The sequence below is a fragment of the Salvelinus sp. IW2-2015 genome, linkage group LG15 (assembly GCF_002910315.2).
Source record: "Salvelinus sp. IW2-2015 linkage group LG15, ASM291031v2, whole genome shotgun sequence".
In the NCBI taxonomy this organism is placed as follows: domain Eukaryota; kingdom Metazoa; phylum Chordata; class Actinopteri; order Salmoniformes; family Salmonidae; genus Salvelinus; species Salvelinus sp. IW2-2015.
The window spans coordinates 4,011,946-4,029,996 of record NC_036855.1 but is presented as its reverse complement, the minus strand read 5'-3'; the positions used below and the strand labels follow the sequence as shown (position 1 = coordinate 4,029,996).

Sequence of the window (18,051 nt, the reverse complement as noted above, 5' to 3'; positions counted from 1 at the left end):
AGGCTTCCTTCCTGGTTTTTGCATGCAGTCCGCTAGCTCTCTTTCTGTTGTCTGTTTTTAGAAATCGCTTTGGTATTTTTGTACTCACCTTTTTGAAAATGTCTTCAAGCGTTTGAGCAGTCGCACTGCACAGTAGTATCAAAAATGTCAACAGCTAGCTAGCAGATGTGAAAATGTCAGTGTAAAGCTGTAGTTGTTTATTCTACAACTTCACATGAATTGGACAATGTTTTGTTGTTGTTGATGATGGCAAACAGAACTTCCTCTAAATACACAAGCAGGGACACTTGCCTTGCTTAGCTTTCAACGACTGTCTYATGTATCGCGCAGATATCCAATTTACACATGGCCTTCTTCACCACAATGGCCTCGATTTGAAATCCTCCAATTAATACAATTGCAGGGGATTTGGGGTTGCAGTCAATTTCATTTGCAAGCAAAACATTTAAATCCCATTGGTGTTACGTATCCATTTTTCACAAGAGGATAAGAAAGTGAAATGAAGGAGGATAAGGAACTAAAATGGAGGCTTCATCTGTGGATAAAGTAATCTGGACACCATCTCTCATTGCTCGGGTCAGGTGGAAGTCTCTGAAGCAATATCACTAATTACCACAGTCCATCTTGTTTGACGAGGAACGCTCGACAAGAGATTCCTTTCAAACCTGTGTAGACAAAGGATATCTGCGATGGCAATCGCTGATAGGAAGTAATGAATCACGGCTCCTGTCCTGTCGGAATGAAGTACCATCTCACACGAGGAAGTAGATCCACTTGATATTGGCAGACGTGGTTAATTCTCTCGGCTGTGTTGTGTGGAGCAGCTCTGAAGTGACACCTGGACATCCTTGGCTGCATGATGAGGGGTTTTATCGTCAGACAGAGTTCACACAGACCATTGGAGAAAATCTAGACTCAACTCAACTATTCAGATTCTCTGCTGTGAACAGGTTCCATGGTTCTAAAATCTTAACACAACTGACAATCTGAACCAGTCCAGTTGAGAGTCTAGTTTCTGTGTGAACTCCCCTTTAGGGAATACTTTATTACACAGTTTTGAATTGTAGAAGTATTTGTTATTAGTCTTTGACATATTTCTTTCTTTCTATTTCTTTCTGCACTTGCAACGCCAGGATAGTGGGTTCAATTCCCGAGACCAGCTGTCCATAAAATGTATGCAAGCATGATTTGTATTTTTTATTTAACCTTTATTTAACTAAGCAAGTCAGTTAAGAACAAATTCTTATTTACAATGACGGCCTACCGCGGCCAAACCCTAACCCGGACAGCGCTGGGCCAATTGTGCGCCGCCCTATGGGACTCCCAATCACCGCCGGTTGTGATACAGCCTGGAATCGAATCAGGGTCTGTAGTTACGCCTCTAGCACTGAGATGCAGTGCCTTAGACTGCTGCACCACTCGGGAGTCCTGTATGTCGCTCTGGATAAAATAATTAGCTAAATGGCTTAATCTTATTTTAACTTAGGATGTACTGTATCTTTGATTATGGCCCGCTTTTAAGTAAGTAAGCTTGTGTGTGTGTGTTTGTGCTAGCGCACAGGTGTGACTGTGGTCCTGTGCTTGTGTTCCAGGGAGCCGAGCTGGCCCACTACCCTGCTGTCTGCTGACTGGTGCCTGGGCCGGGAGGACGAGGCCCCGGGGCTAGAGGCACTGCCCCTTAGGCTGATGCAGCAGGACTGCACCTCCGTCAAGACCCTGCTGCTGCGCCTCCGGAGGACCCTGCAGGAGGTAGGCTACAGTAGGACCACCTGTCTCACGTTACACCAGTTTTGGAGGGAGGGGGGGTGGTGAGGAGAGGGGGAGGGAAGGAGGAGCGTGGAGGGAGGAGGATGAGGGAGGAAGGGAGGGGGGAGGGAGTGAGGGGAGGGAAGGGAGGGAGGGAGGGAGTGTGGTGGGAAGGAGTGTAGATGGAGGGAGGGAGGGGGTGAGTGTGGAGGGATGCCCTAGTCAATGGCATTAATCACTCAATTGAGAGCAACATGTGATGTAGCCTACATCAGAATGGTGGATGCCCCAGCAGCAGACCAGCCAGCCTTCATCTCCCGGTATTCTCCTCTATCAAAGGCCAGAACATGGTATTTTTAAACCTCAACAACAAGTACTTACATTTGTTTATTTGAATAGCTATGAGCTTTTGGCGTTGTCACTCAGGGAAGCTGGGAGCTTGTTAAAGCCTCACCCGACGCCGTGCCCTCCACAGCTTTTTAAACGCCTTTGTGTATTTAATGAGGGTTTTGATTCTGAGAATGGATAGTATCTGGAGTGGCTAAAGAAACGCAATCAAATTACATCCAACTATTATAAAGTGATTAGCTATTTGTGTAATGGCTGATTAGACGAGAAATCACACATTGCTATCGTCCCAGCAGATTCCATGGTGTTTGGTTAACATTTAATTTCTTGCAATCCATTCTACAATGGCCATGGACAAGACCCAGTCCTACAGTACCAAGCGCGGCTGCTCTGGCAAAAAGACCGTAGCAGTCTGAATATATTATTTGGTGACAAGACAGCTGTAATTCACATTCTCCCTGTGGTTATTGGATGACACCTCCCTCTAGTAGCATCGCCTGTGTTGTTATTGGATGACACCTCCCTCTAGTAGCATCTCCCTGTGTTGTTATTGGATGACACCTCCCTCTAGTAGCATCTCCCTGTGTTGTTATTGGATGACACCTCCCTCTAGTAGCATCTGCCTGTGTTGTTATTGGATGACACCTCCCTCTAGTAGCATCTCCTGTGTTGTTATTGGATGACACCTCCCTCTAGTAGCATCTCCCTGTGTTGTTATTGGATGACACCTCCCTCTAGTAGCATCTCCTGTGTTGTTATTGGATGACACCTCCCTCTAGTAGCATCTCCCTGTGTTGTTATTGGATGACACCTCCCTCTAGTAGCGTCTCCCTGTGTTGTTATTGGATGACACCTCCTCTAGTAGCATTCTCCCTGTGTTGTTTATTGGATGACACCTCCCTCTAGTAGCATCTCCCTGTGTTGTATTGGATGACACTCCCTCTAGTAGCATCTCCCTGTGTTGTTATTGGATGACACCTCCCTCTAGTTAGCATCTCCCTGTGTTGTTATTGGATGACACCTCCCTCTAGTAGCATCTCCCTGTGTTGTTATTGGATGACACCTCCCTCTAGTAGCATCTGCCTGCTGTTGTGTTTAACCTGAGATCCAAAACAAACGCAAACAGATCACAAGCCGATTCGAGCGAGGCGTTCTTATTCTCTGTTATATGCTTTTTTCCTCTGTGGTGTTTCATCCTTTACACATACAGAATAAAACGGTCTAATATGGGATAAAACACAGAGGCGAGGGACCTTTCTGCTCAGGCAAAATAACGTTATTGCACCGCATGCTTTTCACAGAGGCTCTGAATACTGTTTGAAAGCCAAGTTTAAAGGGGGTAAAATGCCTTTAGTTATTTTAAGCAATTCTGGATTTCTGATTTCAATATGATTAAATTGTGTATCAAAGTGGGCTGGGGGCTACATTATTAATTTATCATCTCTGGTCACTGAGCTCTGGCACCTCAAATAAAAYGTTATTCAAATGAATGCTTTCAGGCAGCGCCATGCTGAAATTGAAAGGGGTTTTACGCCAGCCTGTAGGAGAAATGTGACCTTGGGGCGGCAGCGTAGCCTAGTGGTTAGAGCGTTGGACTAGTAACCGAAAGGTTGCAAGTTCAAATCCCCGAGCTGACAAGGTACAAATCTGTCRTTCTGCCMMTGAACAAGGCAGTTGACCCACTTTTCCTAGGCCGTCATTGTAAATAAGAATTTGTTCTTAACTGACTTGCCTAGTTAAATAAAGGTAAATAAAATAAAAAACTGCATGTGGGGATACACATTGATCAAAGTTAAAACATTCTGGGTCAGACTAGTCTGTCTGACTATATATACTGCACCTGTAAGTGCCCATATACCCACTGCTTTAATCACATAATATCTGAAGATTATTACCCTGTTAGAGTTAATAGATGTACAACTGAACCTGCATGTGAACAGACGCGATAGTCTTGATGTCACTGTAAATGAGGCAAGAAGGCATCAAATGACATGAATGGTCAGTGTTGTAGCTGTCTGTACTGTGTGTTATTTTCAACTACCTGTGACAGTATATTTAGTCATATTCCTATTGACATGTTATCCTCTCACCTCAAAATAATATATTTTATTTAAATAATAAATTAAGAATGTAGTCGTTTTAGGATGTGTGCATGTTATTGCAAATATAACAATAACATTTCTGAATGTCACCTCTCTCCCTCAGAGCACTGACACAAGTCCTGCGAGCAGCCTTCATTCTCTCCCCATCAGCCCTTGTAGTGAGAAGTCACTGCCCCTCAAGGTAATGGCTTTTTCACAGCTAACAGATCACTTCCGCAAGGCTCAACCACAAGGGGTATCTATCTAGACCGTGCTGTATAATATACCTCTAAAGCTTTCTCCAGTCTGGACACATTTAGAAGTGTTTTTTTACCACCTGCAGTTCTTTAAAAGATCAACAACCTGTTCCAGTCCGTCTACGCCTTAAAGTGCCACAGCAACCTGAGCCTTTCTCCGTCATAGCATCCGCTGAATTTGATCTAGATGAGATGATCTCATTAATGAATCCCTTTGGGGAAGTCTCGGGGTGGCAGTGGAGGATTTATCAAATAGGCTTTTGCCGGGGTTTTCTAAGAGAAAGGGGATTTAGTTTGGTGGTTGGCAGCAGAGTTTTTGTGGTGCTTGTGGGGTAAAGAGCGCATGAGCGGAAATTTGTTTATTTTTGTTTGTTTGTGTGTGTGTGTGTGTGTGTGTGTGTGTGTGTGTGTGTGTGTGTGTGTGTGTGTGTGTTTGTGACCTCTTTACTGACCTACATGGAGCAGCCGCACCAGCAGGAACACTATGCAGAAGGAGCGCCATGTGACGCTCTGGTCCATCTCCTCCTCCTCCTCCTCCTGAGAGAGAGAGCTGACATTGTTGGATGAAAGGGGAAAGTGGTGGGACTCGTCCTGCCGTTCCAGAAAAATCTGAGTTTAAAAATAAAGCCCTGGAACCCACCTGAGACGAAACCGTGTCACTCCTTGTCCTACTTTGAGCAAAACTTCCTTTTACGAACATTTGCTATCCCTGCCTTTTTATAATTAGCGCCCTCGGAAAGCGGCTCCCGTGGAGAGCACAGCGCCGGCGTGCGAATGGGAGCAGGCAGCGGCATGGCGGGCGCTCTCTCATCACTCCTCCTTGGATGGAGTGATCACAGCGGAATGCCAAGCTCATCCATCGCCTGACGTGTTCCGCGTAACCTTTTCCCCAAACACTTTTGTGTTGTCTCTGTACAAAGAAGTGGCAGGAAAGGCAACACTTTCTGACATCCTGTCCAGAGGCCAGGTGAGGCTGCAGATAAACCTGAACTCTTAGAAACCTTCTGCAGCCTAGCTGTCTCCTTAAAGCGCTGTTAAGGTGTGTGTGTGTGCGTGCCTACTGCTGTTTTTGCCCAGGGCCCGGCCACATGTGCTGTAAACATTCTACCCTCACTGCGAGCGAATTAGGCTGACCAATAGGGTCACTATACAGACATTCAGCCTAACTTTGTTAACCTTGGGTGGTCAGGCTCATTGTGGGGAGGGAGAGAGGCTGCATACGTGTTCTATTGTATATTCATAGGGGTGGCGAGGGTGGGTTCTGCTGGGGACCCAGTCTCGCTCTGTCTGTCTCTCTCTCTCCTCTATGGTAATGTGCAGATAAAATGCCTGTCCGTGAACATCTCTAATGAAGACAGATTTAAGGATTCCCCTCAGGCGGCGGTTTAGAGGATGTTACAGTTCCCTGTTTACTCTGTGTGACCTCCTCAGGAYGCGACCCCACCACGGAAGACAAAAACACAGGCTTCCATGGCATTAACGGACTAATATGACAAGGTCTATTTCAGAAAAATACAAACTTTCCGCTAAGTTATGCCCACACATGTTGTTTTTTTTTGGGGGGGGGGTATTGGAGAGTAACAGAGGGTCAGCAAACAATGGCCGACGGGGATTTGATGTTGTGTTAGGAAAAACCCTAAGAAAATAACAGGCATAAAGCAGCAGAAGGCTCTAAGCCTATTCAGATTTGCAACATTGGGTCACGTAGATCGCAGAGTTCTATTGTTGTTTATAAACTGGGTATTTAAAACCCTGAATGCCGATTGGCTGACAGCCATGGTATATCAGACTGAATACCACAGGTATGACAAAGCATTTTTACTGCTCTAATATTGTTGTTAACCAGTTTATAATCGGGGGCGGCAGGTAGAGCGTTGTGGTTAGAGCGTTGGCCATATATGGTTGCTAGGGCCTGCATCCCCTTACTGGCTGCTCACCAGACAAAGTCATGGAGAAAGAAGTGCTGGATGCAGCCATAGTTCATCTTAAGTTTACCAGAGTGAGAGCACATACTGTACACACACTCTTCACCCTGCTCTCCCCCCTTTCTTTCTGTCCTGCTCCCCACTTCCCCTGTTACATAATACAGTGGCCTGTGTTCTGACTCCACATTCTAGACATTACCTTCTCTTCTATGGTAGTGATGTGGTAGGCTCCCGAGTGTGGTGGTTCCCGAGTGGCGCGGCGGTCTAAGGCACAGCATCGCAGTGCTAGAGGCATCACTACAGAGCCTGGTTTGATTCCAGGCTGTGTCACAACCGGCCGTGATTGTGGGTCCCATAGGGCGGCGTACAATTGGCCCAGCGTCGTCCGGGTTAGGGTTTGGCCGGGGTAGGCCGTCATTGTAAATAAACATTTGTTCTTAACTGACTTGCCTAGTTAAATAAAGGTAAAAAAAATAATGTGGTGGCTCTATGCTCAGTGTTCACCTTCCCCTGTGTATCCTCCTGGAGTAGTGTGTGACTTTCTCTGCTCTTCATCCCAGGAGCCGGGGAGGGAAGAGGCTCTGGTGCTGCAGCTGAGGGAGAAGGACGAGCTGATCCTCCAACTGCAGGCTGAACTGGTGAGAGGCTCACTGTAGCACTGTGTGAGAAGAATGTCTGAACATTGAATGTAATGTATGTGGGTTTTTTCATTAGAAATTCAGTTCACTCCCGATATACGGTACAATTCAATACAGAATGGGATACGGGAGGTGCACTAGTGACTTCTCATGATGCACATGTGCTGTCTTTTAATAGTTGCCTGTGCAAAACAGAAACAACTGGGTCCGATTGACATGGAAGCTCCTTATTGGTTTGGAGCACYTCAGCATGGTGCACGCAGATAGCACTTCAGCACAGGGCACACAGACAGCATCTCAGCCTCTAGTCGTTCCTTTGACAACAGCAGAGGGCACTTAGGAGACTTCTATCTTTCTCTCTCTAACTCTCCCTCTCCATTTCATTCCTTGTTTAGGACTTTCTCTCCAGCTTATCACACTCAGCATTGCTCTCCTCTCCCCTTCATAATAGAGATTAAAGAGAAACATGAAGATTGACTAACAAAGGGAAAAGTAGTGTTGTTGAATGTTTATTTTAATCGGCTTTGATCGCATTTGATCAAATTTCGAAAGCATTTTTTTTTACCTAGCTTTGTATTTGATTTGAAAACCAAAACAAGTCCTTTGGTTTGTTGTTGTTTTAATGGAGAATTTATTTTCCCAAAATAATCCAAATGCAAGTCGGGAATGTAAAGTGTTTTTCTGGGTTTGTAGAGCTGTTGGTATTGTACTGAGAAACATGTATAATTTGACATATTGCTCCCGAGGCTTCATTTGTCATTTTTTATATATAACATGTCATAATGTCTAGCACTGCCAGTATGCCCCGCAGAGTCAGTTCCCGTTTGACATCTGTGTGTTTGCACATTCTGGTTCTAGGTACCGATTGCTCCTCTCTCCTTCTCTTCAGACTACCATATGGTCCATAAGAAAACACACTAAGCAATGTGGTGTTGGCCCAGCTCAGATAAGGATGGCCCAATCAATCAGGTTCCTCATGAAACAAGGATCTTAGCCAAAGACGAGGGATGTTGGGAGACCTCCGTACTGTTTGAAGTCTGGAGCTGGTGGTGTGACGATACTTACTCTCTGGCAGATTGCATGCGGCATTCACCAGCCATGTTCGCTGCCACAGCATAACCCACTTTAATTCAGGACATATGCCTCGGATTGCAAACCAGAATTTGAACCTTAATTGATAGAATTGATATTAACAGAACGTAGTGCTCACCAGCATCATTTGCAGGGGAATCGTCGACAGCCCCCCACCCCCCCCAAAAGAGGGCGGTATTTTCAAGGAAAGGGCAGCTTTTAGCCAATCTCCCCTCTAGCCCGCTGCTAAATCTGTCAGCTGAGAAGTATTCATTATGCCAGAGTGAGACCTCGCAGCGCATTGGCCAGCACTACCTGTCTGTTTTTATTAGTCTTTTGTTTTCTCTGGTGCACTTTGCATGGTATCATGGTCCAAGGTTTGGTTGCGAAATCCTCCCGGCGTGTCTTTCAAAAAACGTTCATGACCCAGTGGTTTTAGGGTTTGTTACTTGGATGGAGTTGAGTATTTTATACATTTTTTTTAGCATGTGGTGTTTGTTTCTTAAATCGTGTGTGCTAACAACTGTTAGTAGTAAGACCAATGATGTACTGTATACAGTAAGACCAGGGCCTGGGATTTCTCATTGTCAGGCCACTTGATCAAGCCAAAACTCCTGGCCCTAACTATGATATATCGTTTGGGCCAGGAGTTTTTCCTGACCCCGTGACCTGACCTGGGAAAACTCCTGGCCCCTAGTATGGGTGAAATTCCTGATGTTGGTCTGTGTGTTCTGTGTACAGGAGAGTGCCAAAGCTGCCCTGAAACCCATCTGCCAAAAAGCTGACAGAACCACGCAGACTGACCGCCCTGGATCAGAGGTGTGTACACATCTCCATTTGGAACTGCTGAGGCTCCCAGGCGGTTTAGCATCTGTCGTCTTTACAGTTGAATATGGTCTCACATATATCTTTCCTTTTGGAGATGTCCCAGATACACACCGTAGCTTCAGTGGTATCTCATTGCCATTATAAAGTGACGTCTATTCCCTGAGAGCTCTGTGTTCAGTTTAGCCTGCAGCAGATGACATGGCCTGCCTGGTTTAGGGAGTTGGAACAGTCTGGGAACATGGGGGCCGTAACAGATGACTGCCTAAAAAAGGCTTTCCTGCAATAGCAACAACAACAACAAAAGCATACTGAGTTTGCTTCTTCCTAGTTGTCTCCGGAAACTTTCCCCACTGTGCACACAATTTACAATGGATATCGTTTTTAAAGTTGCAATATGTAAATGTTTGKCCAAATTCACATAGAAATGTGAGTTATAGATCTGTCATTCTACTTGAAAGCAAGTCTAAGAAGTGGTAGTTCTGTTCTATGCACGTTATTTCTATGCTCCCTGTTCTTAAGTTTCATCTTTGCGTCTTTTACTTTCGGTTTTGTACACCAGCTTCAAACAGCTGAAAATACAATATTTTTGGTGATGGAAAAAATATATTTCACGGCGGTTTAGATGGTACAATGATTCTCTACACTACACTAGCTTAGTTTGTCACAAACTGAAATTAGGAGTTTTAGCAACCAGGAAATGGCATCGTGATTTCTGCATAGTGCACCTTTAACTAGGCTAAGTAGTCCTTTACACACACACACACAGCACACATCAACATGTTTCTCACGATGACCGCATAACTAGATTTAAGATACAGTTCTGAAAATGGCACGATGTGACTGACAACAAAACGTGCGTGTAGGCTATGTGTGTTCTTTCATTTATGTGTCTAGGAGTTTCTTGTACGAAAGGTTTGTCTGTACGATGTGGCGAAGCACATATAGACCAAAATGGTCACTTAATCACTTAGTTAAACCTGGGAATGGTGGTTGTCTTGGAGGAGGGGTGCTGTTAGTCCTCATTTATATTGCTGCCGTCACACGCTGTTTGCCTACAGCTAAGCAGAGGAGAAAGCACTGAAAGCAGGGTTCATCATCGCCATCATTTATCTTCTATCACTCCGAGATGGCTTTTAGTGGCCGCAGCATTTCTGTGCCCATAGAAAGATAAGCTTGTGTGTCCTTTTTTTTTCTTCTCCTCGTTAAATGTCTCTAGTCTTTGTTTGCTGTTCTTACTAATGTGTTTCCATAATGTACATTCAAATGGCCCCCTGTAATTGCCTCTCTGTCGGTTCGGGGCCTAATGCAACACAAATGTGTGTCAGCACCCCATTATACTTGGCCTTGAGTGTCATCACTGAAAAGAACACGGGGCGAAGTGGAGATTGTGAAAAGAACCTGCATATATTATGCTATTGCGTTCCGTAAGTCTTAAGGGCTGTTGTTGTTCTCAAGCGTCCCTCTTCCTTTTTTAGAGAGGTGGTGGAGTTGAGAAAAGTGTCGTGTAAAGATGTGTGTYCCCTCTCACACACTTTGGATATATCAGCTGTTTAATGTACTGAAACATGCATTCCACATGACCACATTCTAAACCGTACATGATCATGGCACCAGCTGGCGACCCGTTGCCTAGTTTTACAGGTTACTTTACTCAGCAGCAGCAGATGAGTTGCCCATTTTTAGTCTCCCGTGTGTAGATACTGCAAACCTATATAGGTTACTGCATCGAGGACAGGCAGATATAGAAAGTGTGTCCACAAGTGGGTCAGCTATTTCGAAAGGCTGGTGCGATTTCAGGAGGTCGTCTTGTTATTCCATTTTTTTTTCTGGAGCACCCTCTCTCTCTTTCTCTCCCTCCCTCTCTCTTTCTCTCTCCCCCTCTCTCTCTCTTTCTCTCCCTCCCTCTCTCTCTCTTTCTCTCCCTCCCTCCCTCTCTCTTTCTCTCTCCCCCTGTCTCTCTTTCTCTCCCTCCCTCCCTCTCTCTTTCTCTCTCCCCCTGTCTCTCTTTCTCTCCCTCCCTCTCTCTCTCTTTCTCTCCCTCCCTCTCTCTTTCCATCAGAGCTAATTAGCTTACAGGCAGAAGCAGAGCTAGCGCTGTCCTCTCTGCTTCCAGGCCCCCCAACACCACCAGGGACTGGCTTGCCCTGTTTTCCGGCCACCGGACACTCTGTTTTTGGCATCAGACCTGTCCACCCTGCTCCCAAAGGCTATGGAGCAAAGACTTCTCAAAGTCCTGGGAAGTTATTAAGCCACGCAGACGGAAGGGCGTGTTCCTCCTACATAGGTGGAGCAATGAAGGGAGGAAGAATTGGGTTTGAAAGTAAAACCTGAAGTGTAGATGGTCCATGACAACTGGGGAGCAAGGCATTCGAATGACTCGACAAACTGAATAGATGTGAATCCTCTCGCTTCTTCAGACTGTATTTAAGGATTAGAGAGAGAGAGAGAGAGATTTATGTTCTCCAGAGACGTTTAAGAGCTCGAGGTACAGGCTATTTGAAAGTTTTTCAGGGGCTTAAATCAATTGAGATTGCTTTCTTTATCCAAGCCAATTTTCATTGGCTTTCTTAAGAGGGGATGTTTTATAGGGAATCAAAAAGTACTTGATGTGCAACACTCTGTCCCTCTTTCTTTTCTTCCCCTCTGTCCAGTCTTCTAGTAGTCACTGTTGTCGCTACTTTAGTGCTTTTTGAGCTTGTTTCGGTTCGATTATTTAAAAAAATATATAAGGATTTCGGTTTAGATATTATTATTTTAAACATTAAATGCACTATGCATTAAGTTGGTTGAGTGCTGTAACTGCTTATCACTTATTAACAATAATTTATTCACATGACTTATTTCAATTGTTGTGTATATTACATTTATTTTATTTGATGACTTTATTATTTCATTCCAAGTCATCATCTCATCWCTAYAGAGCTGCTGCCTRTGCTGTCTGACAAAATCACTATTTTAGTAGTTCTTCAAAGTAAATAAGGCATACTTTTATGACTGCTGAATACCAACTATCAATCACTTAGATMATGTATTTTCAGATAGAGATACCTCACGAAGGACCTGCTCTCTATCCCTCTCAATCGCACATTCTCTGTATCTTCCTCTCCGTGTCTGCACGCCCCACACAGACCGGACAGTAGGCACGCAGTGGATTATGGTTATTGTAGTTAGTTACCACGTTTTCTGCGCTAAACTATGTTGAATATTGGCCTGTTGGAAACTACAGCTCACTACTACATCGGATCTGATTTCTTTCTAGAGAAACCAAACTAAATGGAATTCAAATAATTGAACCAATATCGGTTCAAAAACAGAAAATAACAGAAATGTTGCTTAATCGCTCAGCTTTACGCTATTTAAAAGGATGAAGGGGATCGCTAGAAGGCCGGGACTTTATAGTGTGCCTGTAAGCTGTTGGAGACTTTAAAATGGGGGAAAACACTTAAGAGATAATTTCCTATAAGTGAGATATGATGTTAAATTGAAGATTGCTCTCGCAGCCATAAATCTGTTTTTAGCAATGACAGACTTGTTATAGAGGCTCCATGAACATGGAGCAGACGGCTATCCCCGTGCCATGTGCCCACTGTGCCAGTCAGGTCCCAGCAGGGGTCTCTGCTGAGAGCAAGCCACCAGGCCCTGGCAGTGCCACCCTTTCTGTTCTCCACTGTTCTGTAGACACCTGTCTAAAGATGCATGGCGACCATTTCAAGTCCCAGCCTCAAACTGCTCAAAGCTGACCATTCTGAACTTTTTATGTCACAGACGAACCCTTGACCCCTCTCTTTATAATCCCTGGGATGTTGTGTCCAGACAAAACTGTGTGTAAGGATGCCTCTCCCCCCCGCCAAACACCCCCTGCGGGGAGTCCTCTGGTGATTCCTACATCTCTCACGTCTCTCCTCGGCCCTGAACTCCGTTCGCAACGCTTTTAGAATTCCGAGAGGCACCTTCAGAGCTTTCCACTCTTTCCTAATCTCTGATCCCAGCTGGAGAGATGGGAGCGCACCAGGGGTGTAAGAAGAGTCTTCCACTGCAACGCACTTCCCACAACAAAACTCCCCCGTTTAGTTTCTCTGTTTTGATTGTGTTGTTTTTATCTGTTGTCGGTTTATTCTCGGTGCAATCATAGTGTGTCTATGAACGAGGAGCCTGGCTTGAGAACATGAGCTTCAGAGGGAGCTGTGAGTGAGGGTTAGGAACGGCAAATAATGTGCTATTGACAGCCACTGTGTTGACAACTATATGGGCCAGGATTTGAGATTGAAACTGAGGAAGAGTGGGACGGAGATATCTGTGTGAATTGTGAAGGTACAATGTTTTTGATAAAACCAGACTGGGAGAATATACATATTTGTATTTTACCCACTTTTTCTCCCCAATTTCGATCTTGCCTCATCGCTGCAACTCCCCAACGGACTTGGGAGAGGCAAAGGTCAAGTCATGCATCCTCCGAAACATGATCCACTAAACTGCGCTTCTCAACACCCGCCAGCTTAACCCGGAGGCCAGCTGTACCAACACCGTTCACCTGACGACCGAGGTCAGCCTGCAGGCCCCCGGCCCGCCACAAGGAGTCACTAGAGCGCGATGAGCCAAGTAAAGCCCCCCCCCCCCCCGGCCAAACCTTACCCTATCCCGGATGACGCTGGGCCAATTGTGCGCCGCCCTAGGGGGCGATCACGGCCGATTGTAAAGGGTTTAAACACTGTTTCCCATGCTTCTTCAATGAACTGTAAACAATTAATGAACATGCACCTGTGGAACGGTCATTAAGACACTAACAGCTTACAGACGGTAGGCAATTAAGGTCACAGTTATGAAAACTTAGGACACTAAAGAGGCCTTTCTACTGACTCTGAAAAACACCAAAAGAAAGATGCACAGGGTCCCTGCTCATCTGCGTGAACGTGCCTTAGGCATGCAGATGTGGCCAGGGCAATAAATTGCAATGTCCATACTGTGAGACGCATAAGACAGCGCTACAGGGAGACAGGACAGACAGCTGATCGTCCTCGCAGTGGCAGACCACGTGTAACAACACCTGCACAGGATTGGTACATCCGAACATCACACCTGCGGGACAGGTACAGGATGGCAACAACAACTGCCCGAGTTACACCAGGAACACACAATCCCTCCATCAGTGCTCAGACTGTCCGCAATAGGCTGAGAGAGGCCGGACTGAGGGCTTGAAGACCGGTGGTAAGGCAGGTCCTCACCAGACATCACCGGCAACAACGTCGCCTATGGGCACAAACCCATCGTCGCTGGACCAGACAGAACTGGCAAAAAGTGCTCTTCACTGACGAGTCGCGGTTCTGTCTCACCAGGGGTGATGGTCGGATTCGCGTTTATCGTCGAAGGAATGAGCGTTACACCGAGGCCTGTACTCTGGAGCGGGATCGATATGGAGGTTCTTTCATGGTCTGAGGCGGTGTGTCACAGCATCATCGGACTGAGCTTGTTGTCATTGCAGGCAATCCCAACGCTGTGCGTTACAGGGAAGACATCCTCCTCCCTCATGTGGTACGCTTCCTGCAGGCTCATCCTGACATGACCCTCCAGCATAACAATGCCACCAGCCATACTGCTTGTTCTGTGTGTGATTTCCTACCAAGACAGGAATGTCAGTGTTCTGCCATGGCCAGCGAAGAGCCCGGATCTCAATCCAATTGATCACGTCTGGGACCTGTTGGATCGGAGGGTGAAGGCTAGGGCCATTCCCGCCAGAAATGTCCGGGAACTTGCAGGTGCCTTGGTGGACAAGTGGGGTAACATCTCACAGCAAGAACTGGCAAATCTGGTGCAGTAAATGAGGAAGAGATGCACTGCAGTACTTAATGCAGCTGGTGGCTACACCAGATACTGACTGTTACTTTTGATTTTGACCCCCCCTTTGTTCAGAGACACATTATTCCATTTCTGTTAGTCACATGTCTGTGGAAATTGTTCAGTTTATGTCAGTTGTTGAATTTTGTTATGTTCATACAAATATTTACACATGTTAAGTTTGCTGAAAATAAACGCAGTTGACCGTGAGAGGACGTTTCTTTTTTTGCTGATTTAACAAGGTCAGTTCAATACCATACCCCACTGTTCCTAGGCCGTCATTGAAAATAAGAATTTGTTCTTAACTGACTTGCCTAGTTAAATAAAGAAAAAATATATATATTGTGGCAAAGAAGGGGGTCGAGTGATAAATGGCAGATATGTGAGAATAGAACTAATAAACGGGCTCTGCCCAATCACTAAAATGGCCACCCCGATCAGAACTACAGATCACAAAATGGCCGGCCGCCAAAACAACAATTTCCTGAAGCAAGGGGATCCCTCAGAAGTTGGGGCCGACACACAGATAAAGGGTCAAGATAAACCAGGAAGAGAGAGAGGGCTGGAAGGATCTGTGAACCATAGAGAAAGAGACTATATATATTGGCCGGATTTACCGTGTATGAGCTGGACTGTTTTGGACTTACCTGTTGGCGTTTGGACCTGGACCTACCGAGAACCCGATTTGTGTACCGAACCCTGCTATCCTTGACCTAGCCTGCAGCCTGGGTGGACCCGGACGGAGAAACAAACACACAGGTGTACTGTCCTGTTCGAAAGAACTCTCATTCTGGGGTGATTTTGGTGACAGTTTCCCACTTAATTTGTGACAGACGCTCCTAACCTTGAAGAGGTTTGCCACAATATATACAGGGTCAGTTCCAGTACCATACTATATACAGGGTCAGTTCAATACCATACTATATACAGGGTCAGTTCAATACCATACTATATACAGGGTCAGTTCAAGTAGCGCAGTAAGCTAGATAATGACAGGAGTGCATCAGGAATACCGATGAGCTGATATACAGGGTCAGTTCAATACCATACTATATACAGGGTCAGTTCAATACCATACTATATACAGGGTCAGTTCAATACGATACTATATACAGGGTCAGTTCAATACGATACTATATACAGGGTCAGTTCAATACCATACTATATACAGGGTCAGTTCCAATAGCGTATTTACAATGTGCAGGGATAATGGAGTGATAGAGGTAGATATGTATAAGGGTAAGGTGACTAGGCAACAGGATATTAGATAAACAGAGTAGCAGCAGCTTGAATGTGGATAAGAAGGTCAATGAGGATACAAGGTTAACTCAGAAAGTCAGTGTAGCTCTTTTGTTAGCTGTTTATCAGTCCTATTGCTTGGGGATAGAAGCTGTTCAAGAGGCTGTTGGTGCCAGATTTGATGCAACGGTACCACGTGCCGTGCAGAAGTAGAGAGTATAGTCTTTGGCTTGGGTGGTTGGAGTCTTTAACACTTTTCCGGGCCTTCCTATCACACTGCCTGATATAGATGTCCTGGATGGCAGGGAGCTCGGCCCGAGTGATGTACTGGGCTGTAGCACCACCCTCTGTAGCGCCATGAGCAGTCGTCAATGAACAGCATTTTCACATAGGTGTTCCTCTTATTTAGGTGGATAGGGGCAGTGTGGAGAGCAATTGAGATTGTGTTATCTATGGATCTGTTGGGTCGGTATGCAAATTGGAATGGGTCTGGGATGATGGAGTTAATGGTTGCCGTAACCAGATTATCAAAGCACTTCATGATTACAGATGTGAGCTCACCCAATCCTCTGGGTCGGTGACGCCCCTCATAACCGCCTTGATGTTTTTGTTTTCAATGCGTGCATCAAATGCATTGAGTTTGTCTGGTAGAGMGGCATCGTTGGGCAGATTACGGCTGGGTCTTCCTTTGTAATCTATAATAGACTGTAGCCCCYGCTACATGCGGAGGGCGTTGGAGCCTATGTAGTATGATTCCACCTTATTCCTATATTGTCCCTTTTCTCGTTTGATGACTGTGGAGGTCATAGTGGTTGTTCTTGTACTTRTTCCTGTCCTCRGCCACAGATTCAGGGTTGTATTGTTAGTCCTAGTCTTTTKATGCATGAAGTTTGGTTGAGATTTTTAGTATTGCATTCAAGAGTGAAATCTCCATAAATGTTTGCCCTAAATATTCACGACATAAGCTTCTTCAGCAGACATTGTCACTGGTCTCCACTGGTACTTATTTAAGCTAAGATTGTTCCTGTCCGTATCCTTAACCAGCTAATTTAGGTCTCCGTCTCGTCCCTAATTCTGGATCAACCTCTGCCTCTCCCTACTAATGGTACAGCACGACAGAAAGTCTTCTTTTTCCCCTTCATACACATTCCCCCTCTACTTCCTCCTCTTTCTGCTGTCCCTCCATCTGTATCCCGGCCCATCTTTATGTTACTGGCTCTGTCCTCCTTCTCCGAGGCCACATATCAGTGCATGCTAAGGTGATTGAATGAGTTCTCGCCTGTGTCCAGAGCACAGCTCTTAACCATAACTCTTCCCGGGCTCCTGACACTGAGTCTAGCAAGGGGGGAGGGGATGAGGAGCAGACGCACCATTAAGCCTGATGTAATGCCAGGGGAGTGTGGGGCGGGCCCTGGAGGTGTGGTCTGGGCGGAGGCAGGGTTATTAGGGCCCTGAACAGAAGAGGGTTTTTACAGTGGTTTTACGGTGACCATCAATTTTTACTGGTAGAGGTGTCCCTCCATCTGCCTGCTGTACAGCTGCAGCAGCTCCCCCCACCGCCCAGACGCAGCCAGGGTCTTGTAAACACAGGAGGGCGTTAAGTGAGGCAGGTGCAACCCAGGGGGAGACGTAAAGGCATGCAGTCAGGGCTTTGGCACTGATCCATACTGGATCAGAGGAAGGTTATGTGAAGGAAGACAGATGTTTCTTCCTGACCTTGTGAACTGACCAGGAGACCATCGTGCACAGGACTAACTCCTGGTCCTACATCAACAGGAATAACTCCTGGTCCTACATCAACAGGAATAACTCCTGGTCCTACACCAACAGGACTAACTCCTGCATCCTATATCAACAGGACTAACTCCTGGTCTTACATCAACAGGACTAACTCCTGGTCCTACATCAACAGGACTAACTCCTGGTCATCCTATATCAAACAGGACTAAACTCCTGGTCCTATATCAAACAGGACTAACTCCCTGGTCCTTAACATCAACAAGGACTAACTCCTGTCTTACATCAAGACGGACAGCCTACATAACACTCTTGGGTGCCTAGTACATCAACAGGACTAACTCCCTGG

At 45.8% G+C, this 18,051-nt stretch overlaps 1 protein-coding gene across 1 annotated transcript in view; it reads left to right on the top strand.

Moving 5' to 3' along the window:
- LOC111973945 (serine-rich coiled-coil domain-containing protein 1-like) overlaps positions 1-18,051 on the top strand; it is a 107,934-nt gene that overhangs the window by 45,586 nt on the left and 44,297 nt on the right. The window contains exons 7-10 of the mRNA XM_070446885.1: positions 1,593-1,749; positions 4,300-4,377; positions 6,918-6,995; positions 8,808-8,885. Coding sequence (XP_070302986.1) covers positions 1,593-1,749; positions 4,300-4,377; positions 6,918-6,995; positions 8,808-8,885 — 391 coding nt within the window. The remainder of the gene's footprint in view (positions 1-1,592; positions 1,750-4,299; positions 4,378-6,917; positions 6,996-8,807; positions 8,886-18,051) is intronic.